General features: G+C 44.0%; 1 protein-coding gene across 1 annotated transcript in view; it reads right to left on the bottom strand.

Moving 5' to 3' along the window:
• LOC137274686 (protein Red-like) overlaps nt 1-20,102 on the bottom strand; it is a 37,314-nt gene extending 17,212 nt beyond the window's left edge. The window contains exons 1-4 of the mRNA XM_067808027.1: nt 19,974-20,102; nt 13,663-13,822; nt 13,142-13,204; nt 2,688-2,757 (exon numbers count right to left, since the gene is read on the bottom strand). Coding sequence (XP_067664128.1) covers nt 2,688-2,757; nt 13,142-13,204; nt 13,663-13,822; nt 19,974-19,983 — 303 coding nt within the window. The 5' untranslated portion in view covers nt 19,984-20,102. The remainder of the gene's footprint in view (nt 1-2,687; nt 2,758-13,141; nt 13,205-13,662; nt 13,823-19,973) is intronic.
• Between the last annotated feature and the right edge of the window lie 424 nt (nt 20,103-20,526).

Raw genomic sequence — 20,526 nt, 5'->3', positions numbered from 1 at the left:
TTATTTTTGCAAGCCAGCCCTTTGCTTTAGAGCTCTGTTCAGTTCGCCCAGTAGCAACAGTTTCAAAGTGTTGTATCACTGAATGAAGACTTGTCCTCAGAGCCCTTACAGCTCTCTCTTTGCTAGCCAACCATCTCACATTTTTCACATCACTCAAATGAACCAAATCTGTTTCAAAGATCTGAGAAATAGTTTTAAGTTCTCTTCTCATTTTGGGGCTATTATGGTAGAATTTAATTATCTGTTTCAATACCTCTTCAAAAGTTTTCAATGGCAACAGGCCCTTTACTGCATCCAACACTGACAATTCCAGCTTGTGTGCTACACAATGAACAGGTACAACGTAAGGAGCTTCTCGTGTGATCTTTCCTGCAACTCCAGAACGGTTACCCATCATAACAGATGCACCATCAAAGTTTGCAGACACTAGTTTGGGCCCCTCACAGTCATGTGATACAAGCTTTTCATAACTAATATCATTCATTTCAAGAGCAGTTTTTATTCCATCCAACACCCCATCAGCAGTAGCATGATCTAGAGTTACAACTGCAGCATGGAATGAAACTGGAACACCATGGCTTACATAACGAATAAACACAGTTTCCTGTTCAAGAATTGCCGAGTCAGTACTCCCATCACTAAGAATGGATACATAGTTTGCTTCATTAATATCTGATTGGAAGTCTTTTTTCAAACTATGTGAAATTGCTTGAATAAACTTGCTCGCACCATCGATGTTTCTGTAATTACGCCCTATGTCCACACCAACCCTGTCAAGCAAGTCTAAGTGCATTGCAAAATCACTTAGTGGTTTTCCTTTGCTGGCAATGAGAAATGCTGTCACAAACAGTTTCTCAATTTGATCGTAATTCTTCTTGTCCATGTTTTTAAAACACTTCAAAAGTTTCCCGTCTCTCTCTACTTTATCGCAGCTTGCCCCAACCTCCAAATCACCGGTTTCACCGCTATGAATATAATATGACAAACACTCGGCATGAACGGCTGAACTGTCATGGATTTTCAGATATTCTACTCTGAATTTTGAACACCCACTGACAAAAGTGTTCTTTACCCCATGTCTCGTGGATACAGACGGAAATCGCGCACAATATTCACAAGTCATAATGTCTTTTTCTTCGTTGTAAAGTAACCACGGCCATTTTGAACACCAAGACTTCTGAAACTGTCTACACCGTTTCTCGTTGTCGTATTTTTTATCTTTAGATTGTTTGGTGCAAACCTCGGCTTCGGTGTCATCACCCAAGGCCTTCCTTTTCACCCCTGTGTCCGATTGTAAAAAACTGTCCATCAGTTTCTGTGACATGTTTTTTTCCATAAAACATGAGGAGGCAGTCGTCTGCTATTCAGCCGCGGTCTGACAGTTCACTCAAACGTGCCTGTCGGCTCTCTTGTCAGTGATTGGTCAGTTATTTATAAAAATGCTCGCTTCGGTTTCCAATAGCTTTACTGCGAGGCCCCGATCGGGGAGGGATAAATAGCAAAGAAAGATAACTCTAGTTTATTATCATTGCGAAAGTTCCCTCATTTTGCTCTCGTATCGTCTCACATTTACCTGTTGGAACCGTAAGCATTGCAGTAATTACCAGGTAGCCCACGGGCAAGTAAGATATCATTATTTATACGCCCAAAATGAAATCTGCCTTGTCCCGGGCGTCGGGCGATGGGATTTTTGAACCCCTGCTTGTTCCTTCATTTCAGAGGCAATATCAATGTCCAGCGTATCAGCAAAAAGGCAGTCTCGGTCTCTCACTATGCCTTTGCTGGTGTTGTGTGTTCGGTGGGCAGATACTGAGACGAGAATGACGCCAAAAGATTTAGTTGACAGGAGGTTAGTTGCCTGTTGTCTCTTACTGCATTCAATAAGAAGAGAGCCTGAACGCAAACGTCTAACGATTTTAACATCTCCTGCTATGCCTTGTATGCCTTTTGAAACAGCAAAGAGTGTTCAACTTCAAGGGTGTCTTGTCAACGGTCTCAAGTACAATAAAACTCAGCCAATAGTCAATAGATGTGGACGGTCTTAGTTCATTATTATCAGGATCTGTGTCAAGAGGACCTTTTTTCTTGGTGATACAGGTTTTGCAAGCCATGGTTAGTGTTTTAAGGTTCATCATCCGAGCTCCCCACCCACCACGAAGTATCACAAGGACAATGCTAAAAACAAGTGGGTCTCCAACTTGCAGCGCCAAGGATACTTGGATGATATACGCGAGCAAGAGGAGTTATAAATAAAAAGTCCACACAAACAAATGTGCCAAGTCCAAAAATAAACCTTTTTCAAATTGAATTTGTGTAATGACATACAAGTCCATACACAGGGCTTGGCGTGACCAGCTGATTGATAGAACTGGGCCGATTCTACCACCCGTCTAGGTGAAATAAGAGCTAAATTGGTGTGTTGAGCAAACAGGAACACGGTTCAGACTCCTACTGCCCTCAACCACCAGACTACCGTCCTCCACCGACATGGGATGCAACCCACAGCAAACAGGTTGCCCAATTTGGTCGCTCCTTGCCCTCTCTTTGTTGTTTAGGTGTGAACTACTGAACTCACCTCCCTCTTAGTATTTGTGTGCAATCTACAGAACTCACCCGCTCTTGGTATTTATGTGAGATCTACAGAAATAATCCTCTCTCAGGATCTATGTGTGATCTACAGAACTCACTCTGTCTCTGTATTTGTCTGCTAGCTCCTTCTGTCTCTCCTCCTCCATCCTCTTCAGTTTGGCATAGTAGCTGAAACATGACACCTCACACATAAATATGACATAGTAGCTGAAACATGACAACCTCATACATAAAATGACATAGTGACTGAAACATGACACCTCACACATAAATATGACATAGTAGCTGAAACATGACAACCTCATACATAAACATGACTTAGTAGCTGAAACATGACACCTCACACATAAGGTGTGTAGCAAAGTAACTGAAACATGACACCTCATACATAACATGACATAGTAGCTGAAACATGACACCTCGCACATACACATGACATAGTACCTGAAACATGACAACCTCATACATAAGCCTGGCAAAGTGGCTGAAACATGACACCTCACACATAAGCCTGGCAAAGTAGCTGAAACATGACACCTCACATATAAGCTAGGCACAATAGTTGAAACCTGATACATTACACATAACAACTCAAATCTAACCCTCAGCTTCCATGCTGTTTGCAGCAGTGAGATGTTGCGCTAATGATAACTGGTTTCATAACCCTCACAATGAAACTTGGACCAGAAGTTTTTATCCATCATTTTACACAAATTCAAGTAAGTAGGTTTGGATGGAATTATCTGAGAACAAAGTCTAATTCCAATGACAGATCTGAGCATACTGAGTCTGCCCAATTTGTTCTGATGTTAAGGTGGGGACTATACCAAAAGTGAATCTTAGTTCACTCATGCGCTGACTTATCTTGTAACAGGGCTACATGGGCTCTCTGCTGGTGGCACTGAATCAGTGAGTCTGCGTGACAAAGTGAGATTTTCTTTAACGTTGATTTGTTGCACTATACTTTCATACTTGATGAGATCGAGTAGTTCCCATGGAGGGCCTCAGAGTCGAGGCCAATGCTCTTACTTCATGGGGGTTCAAAGCTCTTGGGGGCTCTAACCCGGCTGCTTCATATGCTCTTAGGATCACTGCTCTGATCCAAAAGGAGACAGTCGTCTGTGAGACTTCTACAGACAATGCGGGAGACAAAGGGATAAACAGACACTTCAACGTCCTTGTTCTCACAGCACTTCTTCGTAAGTTCAGAGCTCTTACCGGACACAAGGACAAGCCCTGTGTGTCATTTGGACCCAGCAGCATGGTTGCCAACTTCAAATCTTGTACGACTGTTGGGAGTGGATTTCAGACTTGCAGTTGCAAGGGCATGCAGAAATACCATTTCTGGTGTGGAACCATCTTCTCTGTAAACAGGATCTAATATGTTCCATACGTGTAAGCAGAACACTTCTGTGTTCCCGTGCTTTTGCCTGGTATGGGGATGGATGAGGAGGTTCGGCCAATCTAGGAGGCGCAACAAGGTTTCACTGTGTTTCTCTTAGAAGCCTTGAAAACGGTAAGGCGTGACCAAAATCAGTTGCAGGATCTGCATCTGGTCAATCCTGCGTGGTACTTCTGGTAACAGGATCGATGGAGGGAACGCATAAGCATTCAGACACTCCCAAGATACGGCTAGGGCGTCAACAGCCCATGCTAGTGCTAGCCGACTGTTTCTGTTATCAACTGGAAGGCTTCTGCATGAAGCATCTTCTCTATGGATGTATCTGTCTAGATAAGGCATTGGCTAGGATGATCATTGCCCCTGGTATGAGGCAAGCCCTGACCCTCAAGTTGATATCTTCTATGATGTCGAATAACTGGAATGTTAGTTGCAGTTGGGGCACTGATCCTTGCAGATTGATGTAAAACGCCACCATCGAGTTGTCCATGTGTATCATCAGGGCTTGATTCTTTAGTTGTGCTGTCCAATGGAAAACTTCTTCTATTACTGCTTTCAGGTCTTAACTACAGTCTTTCTCTGCATGTAAGATCCTGTGCCGACTTCAGTAAACCTTGTAGACGCTACCTTGCTGTGAGGTTTAAAGGACTGCTGAGGGCTTCTGGTATGGACGACTGTATGTTTCTCCATCTGAAACCAAAACTCGATTCTCTGTAGTTAGAAACCTGATGCCCAGGAACTTCAAGTCTTGAGACAATTCCAACTCCGACTTCATATGATTCACCAACCAACACAACTGAGTCAATAGGTAGATCATAATCTTCAGCTGTTGTTCGAGTAGATCTGCTTCTTGATGTGCCTGTATACCATCATCCAGATAAAAAGCATTACACTGATCTTGAACTTCAACAACTGCTTCTGTAGTAACATGTTGATAGTTTCTACAACTTGCTTCTCTGTAAGTCTGTATATGTGCAAACCAACGGCCTTTTGGTCAACGGATACATTGGATTTACATAACTCACATAACTTGATATTTATGTGTGATCTACAGAACTAACCCTCTCCTGATATTTATGTATGATCTACAGAACTCACTGGCAGATTCAACTGGATCTTGTAGCTTCTCATGAAACTTCTATGACGTATTCATCTTGTAATATTCTCCAATACTGCCAATACTGCACCCCCTCAGACAGAATACCTTCTAGTGTCTGCAGTTGAGATGATTGCTGATACCTACTATACATGGTCTGGATCGACTTAATTAACATGAAGTCCTTCAAGTCTTGCGATTCCTGGGAGAGCTGACAGATCCCACCAACACCACAGGATCATCCGCTCCCCTCCTAGCGGAGGTTCGTCTTAGGATTCTCTTAGACAATTAGCAGAGGCTCATTAATCACACTGGATCTTTTTAACCCAAACCACTCCCTCTGGGTTGTTATGTCAAGCTGAGCTAACCTCTTATCTTCCACTTGGTAGCTTTGTGACATGACGTCGTAGGTCAGGTAGAAAACTACATCTACCTGTAGCGTCTTCATAAAGTGTTCCATGTTGTGATGTCAAGGTGTTGTCCTTCTGAACCGCTGAACCCTGCTGTTAATCTTCAGTGTTGGTTGCTGATGTTGCCATATAAGACCGCTTGTCATCATCCCGCAGACTACTGCTATCTTCGACATTGCCTCAGTAAGACATCTGCTTCTGCTTTCTGTTTCTTTTCCACAGTTTGATACACCCGATGGGTGATCACGTCTACCAAGTTGTCCGCGCAGTCGAGTTAGTGTTGGTATGAAACCGCTCCTGAGTGACAGCTGTCACAATCTCATTTTTGGACTTAGGAGACAATGTAGCGTTTTCAACCCCTAGCAGGTTGTCTGTCGACATCTCCTTCTGCTGGATCAACGATACCCCTGGCTAACTGACCCTCAAAGGGAACAGTGATCCCAATAAGACCATAGACATCATCCTCTGCTGGATCAACGATGCCCTCTGTTAACTGTCCCTCAAAGGGAGCAGTGATCCTGATGAAGACTGTAGACATCTCCTACTTCTGGATCAATAATGCCCCTAGTTAAGTGACCCTCAAAGGGAACAGTGAGCCCGATGAAGGCCGTAGAGATCTGCTGCATTGACGTCTGAGCAGCACCAAATGATCTCTGCGCGGACTCCATGAAGACCTGCAGTTCAAGTAACTGGAGACGTCTGCTACTATGTCAGCAAGACTGTTGGTACCCCTGTGGCCACATAAGATGGTGCTGACTTTGACTGAGACGACAGAGACACAAGATGCTGTGACCATAATGGAAACGCAACAGCGCACAAAAACAAAGTCAAAACATCACATGTTATGATTCAATAATACAGGTGAACACCACGCCAGAGTACAAACATATGCATATAGGATGACAACAGTATAACCACTACAACATCAATGCATAATCAAATGAAACTACAACAACAGAAAAACCCAGGTGTGAGTCAAGCATTGTATTTGATGTCAGCAATGTTGACTATACACAAACTATCACCTGAAACAAGGTGAAAAACATTTAATAACTGACAAAATTTTGATGATATTTGTTTCAATAATGATGAATATTATTAAAATCTAAATATTTTAGATATTTAAATACTTACCTTACCATAGGTCTTATGCATATTACCTCAAGCTTCGCTAGTAGAGATCAGACAGACGTTGATTCGCCATTCCCTGAATGGCTACCTCGTATAATCTACGGATGTAGTCACGGAAGTGACGTGATCTCCCTACTCGCGGGAAAGCGAGCCATCCCAAAATTCACTTTTACTGGCAGCAGGAAAGAAAGGTCCGATGAGTCCAAAGTGGGGAGGAGCATCCAGCGTTGGGAGGGAGTCACCGCCCTATGGTAAGGTAAGTATTTAAATATCTAAAATATTTAGATTTTAATAAATTTTTAACTTACCTTACCATAGGTCTTATGCATATGGCTTCGACAGAGAGGACGGTGGTGTGGACTCCGGAGGACCTTCACATCTTCAGCAGACCAAGCACATGCACAGGAGACCCGGGAGACCAATGCCAACGTCACAGGGCAAACCTGGAAACAGGACAAAGGATAACCCAAGGGAACTCCAAAGAGAAACCGACGCACCCAGAGGGTGAGGTTAATCTTAAGACCAAAGGTAAGAACAACACAATTACCTAATGGGCGGAAGGCTGGGTGAGTTGCTGTGCAACCACCAACGGGCCAAAAGACTGAAGCCCCTCCATGTCCTCGACAGCCAAGTCCCTCAGGTAGTGTGAGGCAAAAACGGTGGACGACTTCCAAAAACAACCCTCCATAATCCGTGGCACCGTACAGTTCCTGTGGAGGGCCATAGTGGACGCCAGGGCTCTAATTTCATGGGGGTTGTTCGCCGTCGGATGGGGGAGTTTCTTGGCATCGTACGCCGCCAGGATAGTCGCACGAAGCCACAGAGCAATAGTGTTTCTATTAACTTCCCCCTTGCACGATGAAGAAAAAGGGATAAACAGTCTCTTTCGGGAATGTCTCTTCAAGGCAGACCTCTGGATGTAATATCTAAGGGCCCTGACTGGACACAGGAACTCCTCCTCCGTATCATGTCGTCCGAGGATGGTCGATAAAGGCGGGATGGAGAACCGTCTATCTGGTTGCCCGGGAAGCTGATTCTTGGCAATGAAGTCCCACAGCAATCCCAAGTGGACTCGACCATGCCTAGCTTGTTCAAAACGCACTTGTGTGACATCCAGGGCATGAATCTCACTAACTCTAGCTGCCGTAGCTAGGGCAAGTAAGAAGACCGTCTTCCTGGACAACAGCTCGAAGGAAGCATCCTCTAGGGGCTCATATGGGGAGCCTCTCAAGTGTTGCAAAACAACATTCAGATCCCAAGCTGGAGGGCGGAACTTGACCTTCTGGTCCTCCAACTTGAACGCCTTCAGCAGGGCAACCAGTTCTGGAACTTTAGAAATCTGACGATCCGTCTTGACCGCCAAGACGGAGTTCAATGCTGACAAGTAGGTACCCAACGTACTCCCTTTGAGATGCTTGGAATTACGTAGAAACATCAAAAAATTCGCCACGAACTGTGGGGAAGCTGTCATGGGATCCTGTGATCTCTGAGCACAAAAGCTTTCAAATGAGCGCCACTTGTCATCATAGAGGGATCTGGTGGATGTCCGATGAGCTCGGGTTATGGCATTCGCCACATGCAAGGAATAGCCTTTCGCCCTTAATGCCTTCTGTAAATGGTCCAGCCGTGCAGATGGAATCTCAGCGGATCTGGATGGAGTTGTTGGCTGTGCGGATGACGAAGGAGGTGTGGCCAATCTGGAAGCTGAACCGGATCTCCGCTGACGAGGCGTCGCAGATCGGGGAACCACGGTCTGGCTGGCCACCAGGGCGCGACCAAAAGCAGTCTCAGGTTCTGTGTCTGCTTGATCTTGCCAATCACTTCTGGGAGAAGAACGGGTGGTGGAAAAGCGTACGCGTCTAGACCCTCCCACGACAGAGATAGAGCGTCGACTGCCCAAGCCTGTGGATCCGGTACGGGAGACACGTAAGTTGGTAGCTGATGGTTGAAGCTGGTGGCGAAGAGGTCCACCAAGGGTCTCCCGTGGCGAAGGCAAATCTGACGAAACACGTCTGGATGAAGCATCCATTCCGTCGGTGAAGGTCTGCCTGGGCGCGACAACGCGTCTGCCAGAATGTTCTTGCAGCCGGGTATGTGTCGAACCCTGATTGTGATCCTGTTGCTGTCTAGCAGATCTGCTAACACGAACATCTGGTCTAGAAGTTGCTTGGACCTGGTCGTGCCCTGATTCCGGATAACCCAGACGACTGTGGAGTTGTCCGACGCCACCAGGAGCTTGGTGTTGGACAAAATCGGTAGCCAGCGGCGAACTGCTAGAATGACGGCTTGCAATTCCAGGTTGTTGATGTGCCACAACCTTTCGGCGTCGGACCACAGCCCTGAGGTCGTTCGGCCCGCCAGATGGGCGCCCCACCCTAGTAGAGACGCATCCACGAACAACTCGTGGTCGTGACTGGAGTCTTCCAAACAGACGCCGACGCAGACATTCGATTCTACCATCCACCACCGGAGATACTGATGTAGATGTGGAGGTAGAAGAACCCGTGACTTGAGGTCGTTCATCTGGATGAATGGTGACAGAAACCTCTGTAAGGGCCGTAGCATAAGGCGCCCTCTGAGAGTAAGATCCTGCGCCGATGTCAAAAGACCCAACAGAGACTGCCACTCTCTGAGGGTCATGGGTTGAGAGAGACCTCGATCCGCAAACGCCAGAATCTTTAGCCATCGATCTGGAGGGACCCTGACAAGATTGTCTTTTGTTAAAAATAATCCCCCGATGAAGGTCAGTTCTTGAGTTGGTTCCAGATGTGACTTGTTGGTGTTGACCATCCAACCCAGTTGATGCAGCAGGCGGGTGGAGAAGTCCAAGTGTTTGCGTAGCAGTAGAGGACTGCCGTGGTTGAGAAGGCAGTCGTCTATGTATGGATCGAAGTCCACTCCCCTTAGATGAAGAAACCTGGTAACCGGAAGCGTGATGCGTGTGAAAAGCCACGGGGCCGTAGAAATGCCAAACGGAAGCACCCTCCACTGGTAGTGTATTCCGTTGAAGACGAACCTCAGGTACTTCCTGTGACGCGGATGTATGGGAACATGTAGGTAAGCGTCCTGTAGGTCCAGACTGGCTAGCCAAGCCCCGGAAGACAATTTGGCTCGAATCTGCTCTAGGGACGTCATTCGGAAATGAGGAGGGTCGGCCAGATACTGTCTGTTGAAGACCGCCATGTTGTGAATCATGCGCATCTTGTCGGAATCTTTCTTTGGCACCAGGAAGATGGGTGAGTAGAACCCCGGGGAGCGGTGGGGTTCCAGCACTGTCTCTATGGCTCTCTTGGATAACAGAATGTCGATATTGGACTCTAGGAGAGCTAGTTGGTGTTGAGGATATATCCGCGACTGGGGAGTAGATGTCAGCGGTGGAGTCTCGACCAATGGTAGTTTGTAGCCGGACTTCAGAATCTTGCTTACAAACGGATCCTCTAGGAATGACCAGTTGGGCCAGAAGATCCCTAGTCTCCCACCTACTGGAGTCGGATGGACAGGTACGACTGGGGGTGGGAGGTCCCAGTCGGAGACATCCACGGCTTCAGCGACCAGAGTAGGGGCGCTTGCCTCTGCCTCGCCCTGGCATCGAGGGGGTGTCCCGGCTGCGCTCCTGGGGCTTCCGCTGAGTGTCATTATCCTTGGTGCGGCCCCGTCCCCTCCCAAAGGAGGAGCGGATGGATTCCCTCCTGGGAATATAGCGCTTCTTTCCACTTCCTCTGGCTCTGCCACGAAAGGCAGAACCAAGCGCCTCAAAGGTAGACAGCGCGACTTCAGTGTTCGTTAATTCCGCGTGCGACTTGTAAATATCTGGAATCTTGTCGGCGAACAGAAACTTGGAAGTGAAGGGAGCCCGAAGTAATTGGCGCTTAAATTCCTCCTGCCAATTACATGTATCCAGGAAGCCGGAGCGGCGAACCGAAGTTGTCATAGCCAACGCTGCACGTAAGTGACCGAGTAAGTCATGAAGAACTTTGCCCTGCCACTGGAAGATCGTCGTGAGATGATCCACCCTGGAGGCGTTGTCTTCTGATAGGTCTGCTGCAGCCGCTGAAGTAGCTGAGGCTAACGCCGAAATGGGTTTAAGCATACGCTTGAGTTCCGTGTCAATAGCTGCTAATTTGGAGTCCTGCACTTTATAAGCTGAGAGTGAAGAACTTGACAAGCGCTTGAGTGAGTCGTCCTGGGCTGCACCATTATCTGTGAAGTCTAGGCTGTGGATCTTGTAATCCGACTTCCTTGACTTAGACGCCTTGATCGTAGGATTCAGAGACAGCTTGGCAAAATCCTCGTCCAGGAGAGACACTGCCTCCGCCACCATAGGATGAGGTGGAATTAGTAGTTCCGGGGACAAACGGATGGACGCCGGATTATTAGGATCAACTGACGGAGAAGGACAGTCAGGTAGCCTGTCAGCAATCCACTCAAACACTGCCGATAGTGGTAGATAGGTGCCATCATCCTCGCCTACACCTGCCTCTTCTTCATAGTCAGGGCAGAAGTGTTGCTCCTCCAAATCTTCCCAAGAGACTGAAGTCGATTCCCGCCGCTGGGTGGAAGAGGTAGAAGGCGTCCGAGTAGAAGAATCCTTCAGTGAAACTCGCGAGGCCTCTGGTGAACGTGAACGCCGGGTTCTGGAAGAGCGCCGAGGAGATCTGGATCGCGAACGGAAGCGCCGTCGTCTAGGAGAGCGTGAGCATGAGCGCGAGCGCCGGCGCCGACTATGATGAGGAGAACGAGAGCGCCGATTCCTCGGAGATCTGGACCATGATCTGCGTCTCGAGCGCTCAGCTTCTAAGCGCCGAGCGCGCTCCTCGTCTAGCTGACGTTGTAGCACCTCTTCTCTAGATAGCGTGTGAGAGATCCTGGGGATCCGGTAAGGCGCTGGCGGAGGCACAGGAGCCGGCGTCTGAACAAGCGCTGGCGTAGGTATAGGTGCTGGTATTGGAACCAGTGAAGGTGTCCCCATCAAGGCTGTAGACGCTGACGTGGGCATAGGCGCTGACGTAGGTGTCGGTGCTGGCATAGGCGTAGGCGTTGACGCTGAAATTAGTTCGGGAATCAAGGCAGGCGCTGACATGGGCGCTGGCACAGTAGCTGAGGTCGGCGCTGGCTCTCTAGTAGAAGTGCTGGGCGTCAGGAGAGACCGTAATAGCCTCTGAACTTCTGGGTGCGCTAAGGCGTCCGGACGGGATAAGTCAACAAAGGCGTCCGAGCGAAGTGGCTCCGGAGACGATCGAACCGGCGTCGTAGATGAGCGCTCCAAACCAGACGTCGGCGTTGGTGCTGTAAAGGTAGGCAGCTCCGGGTCGTCCTGTAAAGAACCTAAAGAAGAAGCTGGGGAAGACATTCTCCTCTTCCGCTGAGTAAACCTCTTTCTACGGACAGCTAAAAAGGTCTTGAAATCCGCCACAGAAAGACTAGTACAATGCTGACAGCGGCTGTCAAGGGAACAGGTCTGCGATGCACAATCCGGACACCAGGGGTGGGGATCCTTGGCTGACTTCTGCCCCTTGCAGACAGTACAAAACTGCCGAGTCATACACAGTTAACTGCAACAGATAAAAACATACCCGAAGCGTGAAATAAAACAATAACGCTAGAGGTAGAAACGAAAAACACCCCTACATAAAAAATGCAGCAAAAGCGCACCCCCAACCTAAAGTGGGTACGCCTGTAAGCTCGCGACAGCGACGGCTAGCAACCAACATGGCTACCTGTGAAACATGCCACGTGGGACAAAAAAACACATGAAAAACGGCAAAAATCGGGAGGAAATACCATACAAAATAGCAGAACAGATGGAGGAAGTATTCCTGACGGAATAAAGAACCTCCAAGGCCGCCATGACACCTCACAAACAACGCAGGAAAACCCACATCGAAGTGAGAAAAAAAAGAAACATTTACAACACGAGGTAGCAAGGTAAGTGAAGTTAAATTCAATTTAACTAACCACACACCTAGGGAAACAAGACATACCTACCTGTTGAACGACAACTTTATTCAACACAATAGAAAACTCCGAGCGAAACAAACACGTCTGATCAGACGAACGCTAGAAGTAAAAGTGAATTTTGGGATGGCTCGCTTTCCCGCGAGTAGGGAGATCACGTCACTTCCGTGACTACATCCGTAGATTATACGAGGTAGCCATTCAGGGAATGGCGAATCAACGTCTGTCTGATCTCTACTAGCGAAGCTTGAGGTAATATGCATAAGACCTATGGTAAGGTAAGTTAAAAATATAGATTAATAAAGGCATTCAGGCGCTCAGGCAACTAAGGAGAGAGTGTGGTTTGGCATGTGTCAGTGGTCATGTGAGAGCTTTTGGTAGGAAAAGGGAGGTGTCTCAAGGTGAGTGATTGTAGGGAATTTGAAGGGATTCAAAATTTCACTGAATGTTTGGAAGGAAGAGGAGATAAGCAAAAAAGCATGAGTCAGGATAAGGAAAATATGATGGATTACTCAATACATGTAAACTAGCAACAGTTATCTTCATAAGATGCATACCAACCTTTTCTTCTTCTGCCTCCTGGTAGCAGGATCTTCATCCTCATCTTCCTCCTTCCTCAGTGCCCTGTAACCATGGTAATATATACATAGTCAGCAACAGACACCTCAGCAGTGCTTTCAAAACATATTTCTAGTTCCCCATGATCACCACTTTGTCATTCAAGGTCATTCCTGCTGAACCAAAACTTCCAAGTTGTTTTTTCTGTTGGTGTTGCTGTTGTTTTTGTGTTAAAATAGCTCATGATCGAATATTTATATTTCTCAACATAGCATAAGAAGACAAAAAGCAAGAGTATGGCTGATCAACTCAGCATGGGCAATATATAATGATACTACCAGGTACTTCCGAGTTTTGACAGCAATTGATACATGTATATAGATAGTATTAAACATGTATGTGTTAACCTGTTTTCTCATGACACACCACTGCGATCACTTGCTCCTATGTTAACTTCCTACAAGGAACAGGTCAGTGTTTTCACAAATTGTTCATGATTGTTAACAGAAATATTCACAACTTACGTTGCCTTGTTGATTGTGGCCGTGTAACTTGATGACGCACCCCTAGGGGTCATCAACATCTTCCGGAAGTCTTCATTTGTGAGAGGGTGGGCATCGTCATCATCTGGATCTTGCTGGTGATTGACAGGTGGGAGGGGATTGGAGAACACCTCCATCTCTCCTGAAACAAACACCATACATATCTATAATAAATAAATGACATATTTATCTGTTTGGCAATACATCAGTCTGCAATTCAGATTATGCAAATATTCACATTTTTTCCTGTCAGATTGTCATGTCTGTGTGAAAAACAGACAAAAAAAAGGTTTCAAAAGACTCCTTTTTCACAACAAAAGGTACTCTCTTTGATGTTTCTTTTCGATCTGTACAGATTTCTCTTTGCTATTACTGACATTGGCTGTCAATCACGAAAATCAAAGAAGTAGTTTTTTTGTTGTACGTATGCACGTAAACTACATGTGAAAAAGGGTAACAACAATGGTATAAAGAATGCATGAACAATGCTCTAGTGTTATTTCTTGTGTAAACAGGTCTCAGTAGTAATACAACTATTACATCTACAATACATCAAGGTAGAGACAGCAATTTGGTGGAATCAGAGATTCTACCAGTAGAAATTGCGATCAGAGTCTCTACCTGTAGAGATTGCAATCGGAGTCTCTGCTGGTTGAGTCTCCAATCCTACTTGTAGAGTCTCGGAGTCTCCACTGCATTGTCAATTTCCAATATATTTGAGCATGAACCAGTTATCAGCTGAGGAGATCATAACAGACCAGTGGACAATGGACAAACAGAAGGCCGAGGTTTACAAACAGCTGGATGACCACATAGCACAGTTTGATAAGAAGAAACAAGAAACATTTTGCATCATCCAAGAAACATAGCAAAGGGTGCAGGGATGATCAATGGATGTCCATCAGAACGGCACATAGTACCACTCCCAGGCGCACCCAGTTAATGTGGCTTTCCCATCCTTATGAGGTACCCATTCACAGCTGGGTGGACTGGGTCACATAGTCACAGTACTTTGTCCATGCTTACTGCATGTTGCTGTACCCGCAAGTAGGCGTTTGCATGTATTTGTGTGGCCACCATCTGGTCATCTACCAACGGATTCGTGGGTTCTTTTAAGAAGGCACTGATGCTGAGCGAATGTTTCTCACCAACGGTCTAATTACGAAACCAAGCAGCCGTGCTGAACACAGGGACTGGGCTCCTGTCCACATTAGCAGAATTTCTTCACCCTAAAAAGTGAGGAGGCCAGATGCCCATCACATGCCATTATTTTAAAATATTCATGGCATTCCTTGTCTGACTGTAACAAAATATCCCAACAGTGTAGTTTTTTTCTGACACCTGGATGGTATAGTGACTGATCCAGTTTGATCGTATTTCTGTGTTTTTTACCTCATTAGTTAATCATGGCATGTGAAAATATAATGTCTACATTCACGTAGCATGCCATTTGTTTGCCATTGGCAGAGAAATCTGAAAATTTTCTTATGTAAAAAAAACCTGATTATACCCATTTACACAAGTACACAGCATTTACAAGTACACAGCAAATGCCAATGTGTATTTCTTATGTAACAACGATGTTCCACTGGTATCCTCAAAACAGTTTCAGCCCATAAGTGTTTTCAGGCTGCATGCGCCACAGAGATTACATCTTCCTTGCTGTAACTCGCATTTGATGGTATAAACATACACGTGTTATTTGTCATCATTCACTTGATGGTCAGTTAATGAATTTATAAGGGGAATAACAAGTGGAAACACCACTAAAATTACTCGCCATTTGGCATTTCTCCTGTCTGGAGTAAATATCCAACATTATAAATTAAGGTCTGTAGTGGCAAATGTATTGCATGTCATGTAAAATGTGCATGTAAGTGATACAAGAGGGTTTATCAGCTGAGTTACAAAAAACAAACATTGATTGAAGGAGACTCTAATTGCAATCTCTACTGGTAGAGACTCTACCCTGACATATACAAGTTGTCTTTTTGTTATGGGGCTTTGGACATTTAAGGACATCCATTGTGATCCTAATTATTGCATGAGCAGCTGTAAAATATATAACTAAAAAATTGATAACTTTATATGTTGACAAGTCAAACAGGTCTGAACATGAGTTCATTTGGATTTTAATAGGTGTTGTAAATGGGTGGCTGTTCAAGGCCTACATCGAGTTTATATGGCCAGTGCATTTTCTTTGACGCACCTTTCCACAAGAAATTTGAGCAGAATGGTTTAAGACAAAATCAAGACTGAAAACTCAAGCTATCGACTGATATATTTCCACATTTGGATAAAACAAACATTCATTATAAAAGCAGGACACTTACCGCCAATAAAATACACTCATTTTATTTCTGACAAGTCTTGAAACATAGATACTCCCTTGACTGTCAGCCATTGTGGATATGTAAGTGAGAGGTTGCCAAAAAAGCGAAATCCATGTAAATGGACTATAACGCTCTGCAGTAGGCGGGAGAGGAAACAAACTGTTAGTAGTATATATTATTGTGTGTGGACGGTACATTTCAGGTTCCGAGATGTCATGAGACCCACAATGTCATTTCTAGATGTTTTTAGTTTTGGATAGGAGTGCACAGTGTTCTTATTATCCAAATGTGAAAGTTTTTTTTCCCAGACATGAGTTCAAGTTTGGAATGATATTTGTATGGGTACCAAGTTACTTAAAGACAGCAGCCACAAAGAGGGATTCTGTATTTCTTGTTACACATTATATGTAAAGTCCATAATAACTGAAGAATCATAAAGAAGACATGGTATTACTAATACTGACTTAATGCACGCAGTAAGGTGTATCCGAACATGGCACATGTAAGAAGTCTCTTAACATTCACATTAGTTATTGAACGGTATGATGAAGATCCTCTCAAACTAAACATACACACACACGTACGCACACACATTGTTTAATCCAATTTTTGAAGTCCATTTCTGGTGCCGCCCATATCGATAGTCCTGGAATATCACTGAACACCGTGAAGTAAAACTGAACTCTATCACTCACTCACTCATTTCTAATATGTAAGGTTATTGGTGACCTATTAAAATGTGTGCCATTTACACGTTTGACACATATTTCCGGAAAGTTATTCGAAAACTGACATGATTTGTAATATACGACATTTTAGCAAGACTTCTGTCCCTTGAATGGGGGAAGAGCCGTATTATTTCAGTTAACTTTATTAAATATCTGGTGGACATCCTGCATTAACTTCTATAATGTCCCTCCCCTATAGCCATAAGCTAGCCCTAAGTTACCTGTAAATATACGACCCTTCCTCCATCAAACAGTGATGCTTATAATTAGTGATTCTGTTTAGATAGTTGTCTGTATGGATATGAATTTTAGAATGTAGAGTAACGCGTAATTAGTGCACAAATGATTCTTGGCACTTGATATTATGTTTATAGAGCTATATATATGGATGTGAACGTATGATGTTAACGTTGTTTCGTGAAACTGGAGGTGTGGTCTTCATCTTACATGTACCATGTCCCTGCCATTCTCTTTCCACAGAGGTTACACCTGTAACTTCCCTCTGTGGGAAGAGAATGTGTCCCCACTTAACCACCTCTGACTTGTATTTACTTAAATGTAATCAAAAACATTTTTTGTTGTGATAGTTTGTTTTTTGTTGTGATTGTTGGGCCTCCCCTGTTAACATTCAGGGAGAGGGACTTGAAGTGAATGTGCTTGCATATGAAACACTATCAAATTATTCTTGACGAAATACAATCCCAAGAGTGTGTGTCATATAGTTTTTCTTATCTTGGAAATACATTCACCGATTTGTTGAATATGTCTTCTTTTGGCATCATGTAACTTGTGTAATGGCGCCACTTTATTACTGAAGGATAGGAATTGTATGGTGTAGAAATGTAGAATGTAGAGGAAATGAACCACTGAATTTCGTTACACTCCACCACTGAGTCTAACAAAACCTAGTAGAAAGTCGCGTCAGGTAACCTTTGAGCTACTTATAACCGTCCAATCAAACGCGAGACGATTAAATAGATTGAACCAATCAAACAACGGCTACTATTTAGGGATCTGTGGGACTTTCAAAATATTCAGGTTACCGATACAGATCTCTCCACAAAGAAAAATCTGTTTATAACACAGTTATTTGACCAGCTGTATATACGCTTTGGGGCTTCTGTTGACATGGTTACCATTAGCCAATATTTCCGCAAGATGACACCCTTGAATATTGCCAAAAACACTCATTTCAGGGACGGTTTACTCACCGTTGTCATGGTTGTAACGTGCGCCGTGTGCATCACCCGGAAGGGATCGCACACTAAATAGCATTCGGAATCGTTCGTGTACGAACCTTTTCGAGATAAAAGGTTCAAAAAGTATGTGCGCATGTCCACTTTCGCGATTTGGTAAGCTGTGTTCTCATTGGTCTGACCATTGAATGAATCAGTGACAAAATCCTAATTTGGAAATATGTCAACTTTACTAAGTGCATGAAAGTGAAAACTATCATCTCGTAAGACCCATTATGTATACTACATGCACACTCATTAAGATAATGGTGTCGAATAATAATTACTTAAAGTCATTCATTTTATTTTAGAGTAATCAATGTAATGTTAAGAGTTCAATGAATGGTCCAATGATATATGGGATCCAGAAATGTCTACAAATGATGAAATAATGCCTTAAGTTAATTTCCCCACAACCACAGTCAATTTATTGCTAACTGTTTTAGTGCGAATCCACTTTTTAGTTCACCAATCAAAATGTCCGCCAAGCGGTGAAAACCAGGGTGGTTCCGTATCAGGGCTGGTAAATAATAAAGTGAATGGATGTTAGTGGAGGTAAGTATGCTGTTTTGAAAATGAGTGTATGTGTTAGCAATCCGTTCACCTGTTCTAGTCGATAGGCTGGATTTTTGCCTAAAACTGTTGTACCTCTCTGTATAGCCCACAGTGTGTCAAAGAAAATTTACTCGTCTGCTAGACGTCGAGCACACCTTGGCATAGTGTGAAGTTGTCTAATTATATGCTGGACTAGTTGTTCATTAGACTGCATAAAGTACTCACATATTGGAGAGAGGTTATATGGGACAGTGAAAATGGTAAACAGACCACCCGCAAAATTCCACAACCAAAAGTTGAATTAGAATCAAAACATTCCTAAAAGTTAAGATTATGAAGTGGAATGTGATTTAGAATAAACTTTACAAATATGATATTATAGTTAAAGATTCTCAAATAAAATAAAATAAATATTACACTTGTGAACATATACTCAACACAATTCAACAACTAACAATATCTGTGTGACACAACATCACAAATCATTGTCAAGACACTGCTATCCAAAAACGTATGATGTTCATCTAGCGATATATGTATTAAAAACTAGTCAGGCCCCCGTCACTACGTAACTGAAGAAATTGTGGCATATTTGAAGGAATTGCATCTCAAATGTAAACAAACGGAGCCCACTCGCAAAACAATTGCAGCAATATTGGTAGTTTAGAGGTATTATACTAATAACATAAACACGACGCCCCTATCGGAAGCAGTGCTGGTAATACTTGAAACACACTCGACTCAATCACTGAACGGAACTGAGAAATCTCCGAAGATGGCCGAGCGTGTTTCAAGTATTACCGACATTGTCTCCTATGGGGGCTTGTCTTTATGTTATTACCGCTAAACTACCGATATCACTGCAAAATGTTTCTTCAGTGGACATTTGAGATGCAATTCCTTCAAATTTGCAATAATTCCTTCCATTACTTATTGGGGCCTGTACAGTGGTGCACATTTCTATTATTTAAATACCAATCCATAAGAAAGTGCAAGTTATGTATTTACTGTAAGATCCTTTCACATCTGACTTTGGTCCATACACTACATAGTCAGTACTTCAGAAAGTGTATTGGTACAGATCCTAACCATAAGAGAACCAATAAGGGCTCAATGACGAGAAGGCAAGACAAGTAATCGGTAACGTGAAAGTGTTGACAAAGATAAATTGCTATGTTTACTTTCAGAGGGGGCCTAATATAACTTGAATAACTATACCTGTTGATCAAGTTCAATGCGTGAATGTATCAAAACGGGTACTGTTTTATATGCAATAGTTTTATATTTTCAACAACCAACGTGCAACCGATGGAACTCTGAACTCGGAGTGTGAAGATCATTTCATTTCCACTCCATGGAACATTACAACTACATAAACACAAAACCTCTATTTGAATGCAATGTCTAAATGCCAACAATGTTGAGGTGAAAAATAAACATACGTTCCGGCATGTTGCTGTCCTTGTTTATCAAACAGCAGTGACAAATTAAGAAAAGTTTACGTTCGGCAAAAGCTTCTGTTGACTTCCGCTTCGCCAACCAACGCGATGTCTCGTCAAGATCGAGAATAAGTATTCATATCAACTATTCGAAATCAGAAGATAAAAACACGAGCTTCAGTTGAGACGTTTCGTAAGAAATTCTGATTCTATTTTCTAAAATGTTTACACTGAAGTATGGAGTGTAGCCAAAACAGTTAATGCATTTGCACGGGCTTGCAGTGAATTCGTAGACCAGACTGGTACGTAGACGTGGAAAACCGGTGGATTCGTAGACGTGGACGTAGATGTCTCCCTTTGCACGGCCTGTTGCATCAAACATGATGTTAGTCATGGACACCAACATAATAAAGCCGATTACACCGAAAAATAAAGAATGTTTTGGATCAGCTGTAGCTGTATATGCATACACATGACATACACTAGATACGTTTTGATTAAATCTTCGTTGATCCGGCTGGTTCTGAATTTAGGAAAAAGAAATAACGAAATTGCA

This window comes from Haliotis asinina, chromosome 2 (assembly GCF_037392515.1).
Source record: "Haliotis asinina isolate JCU_RB_2024 chromosome 2, JCU_Hal_asi_v2, whole genome shotgun sequence".
In the NCBI taxonomy this organism is placed as follows: Eukaryota; Metazoa; Mollusca; class Gastropoda; order Lepetellida; family Haliotidae; genus Haliotis; species Haliotis asinina.
Note: the sequence above shows the minus strand (reverse complement) of the source record. Positions and strands in the feature narration are given on the sequence as shown.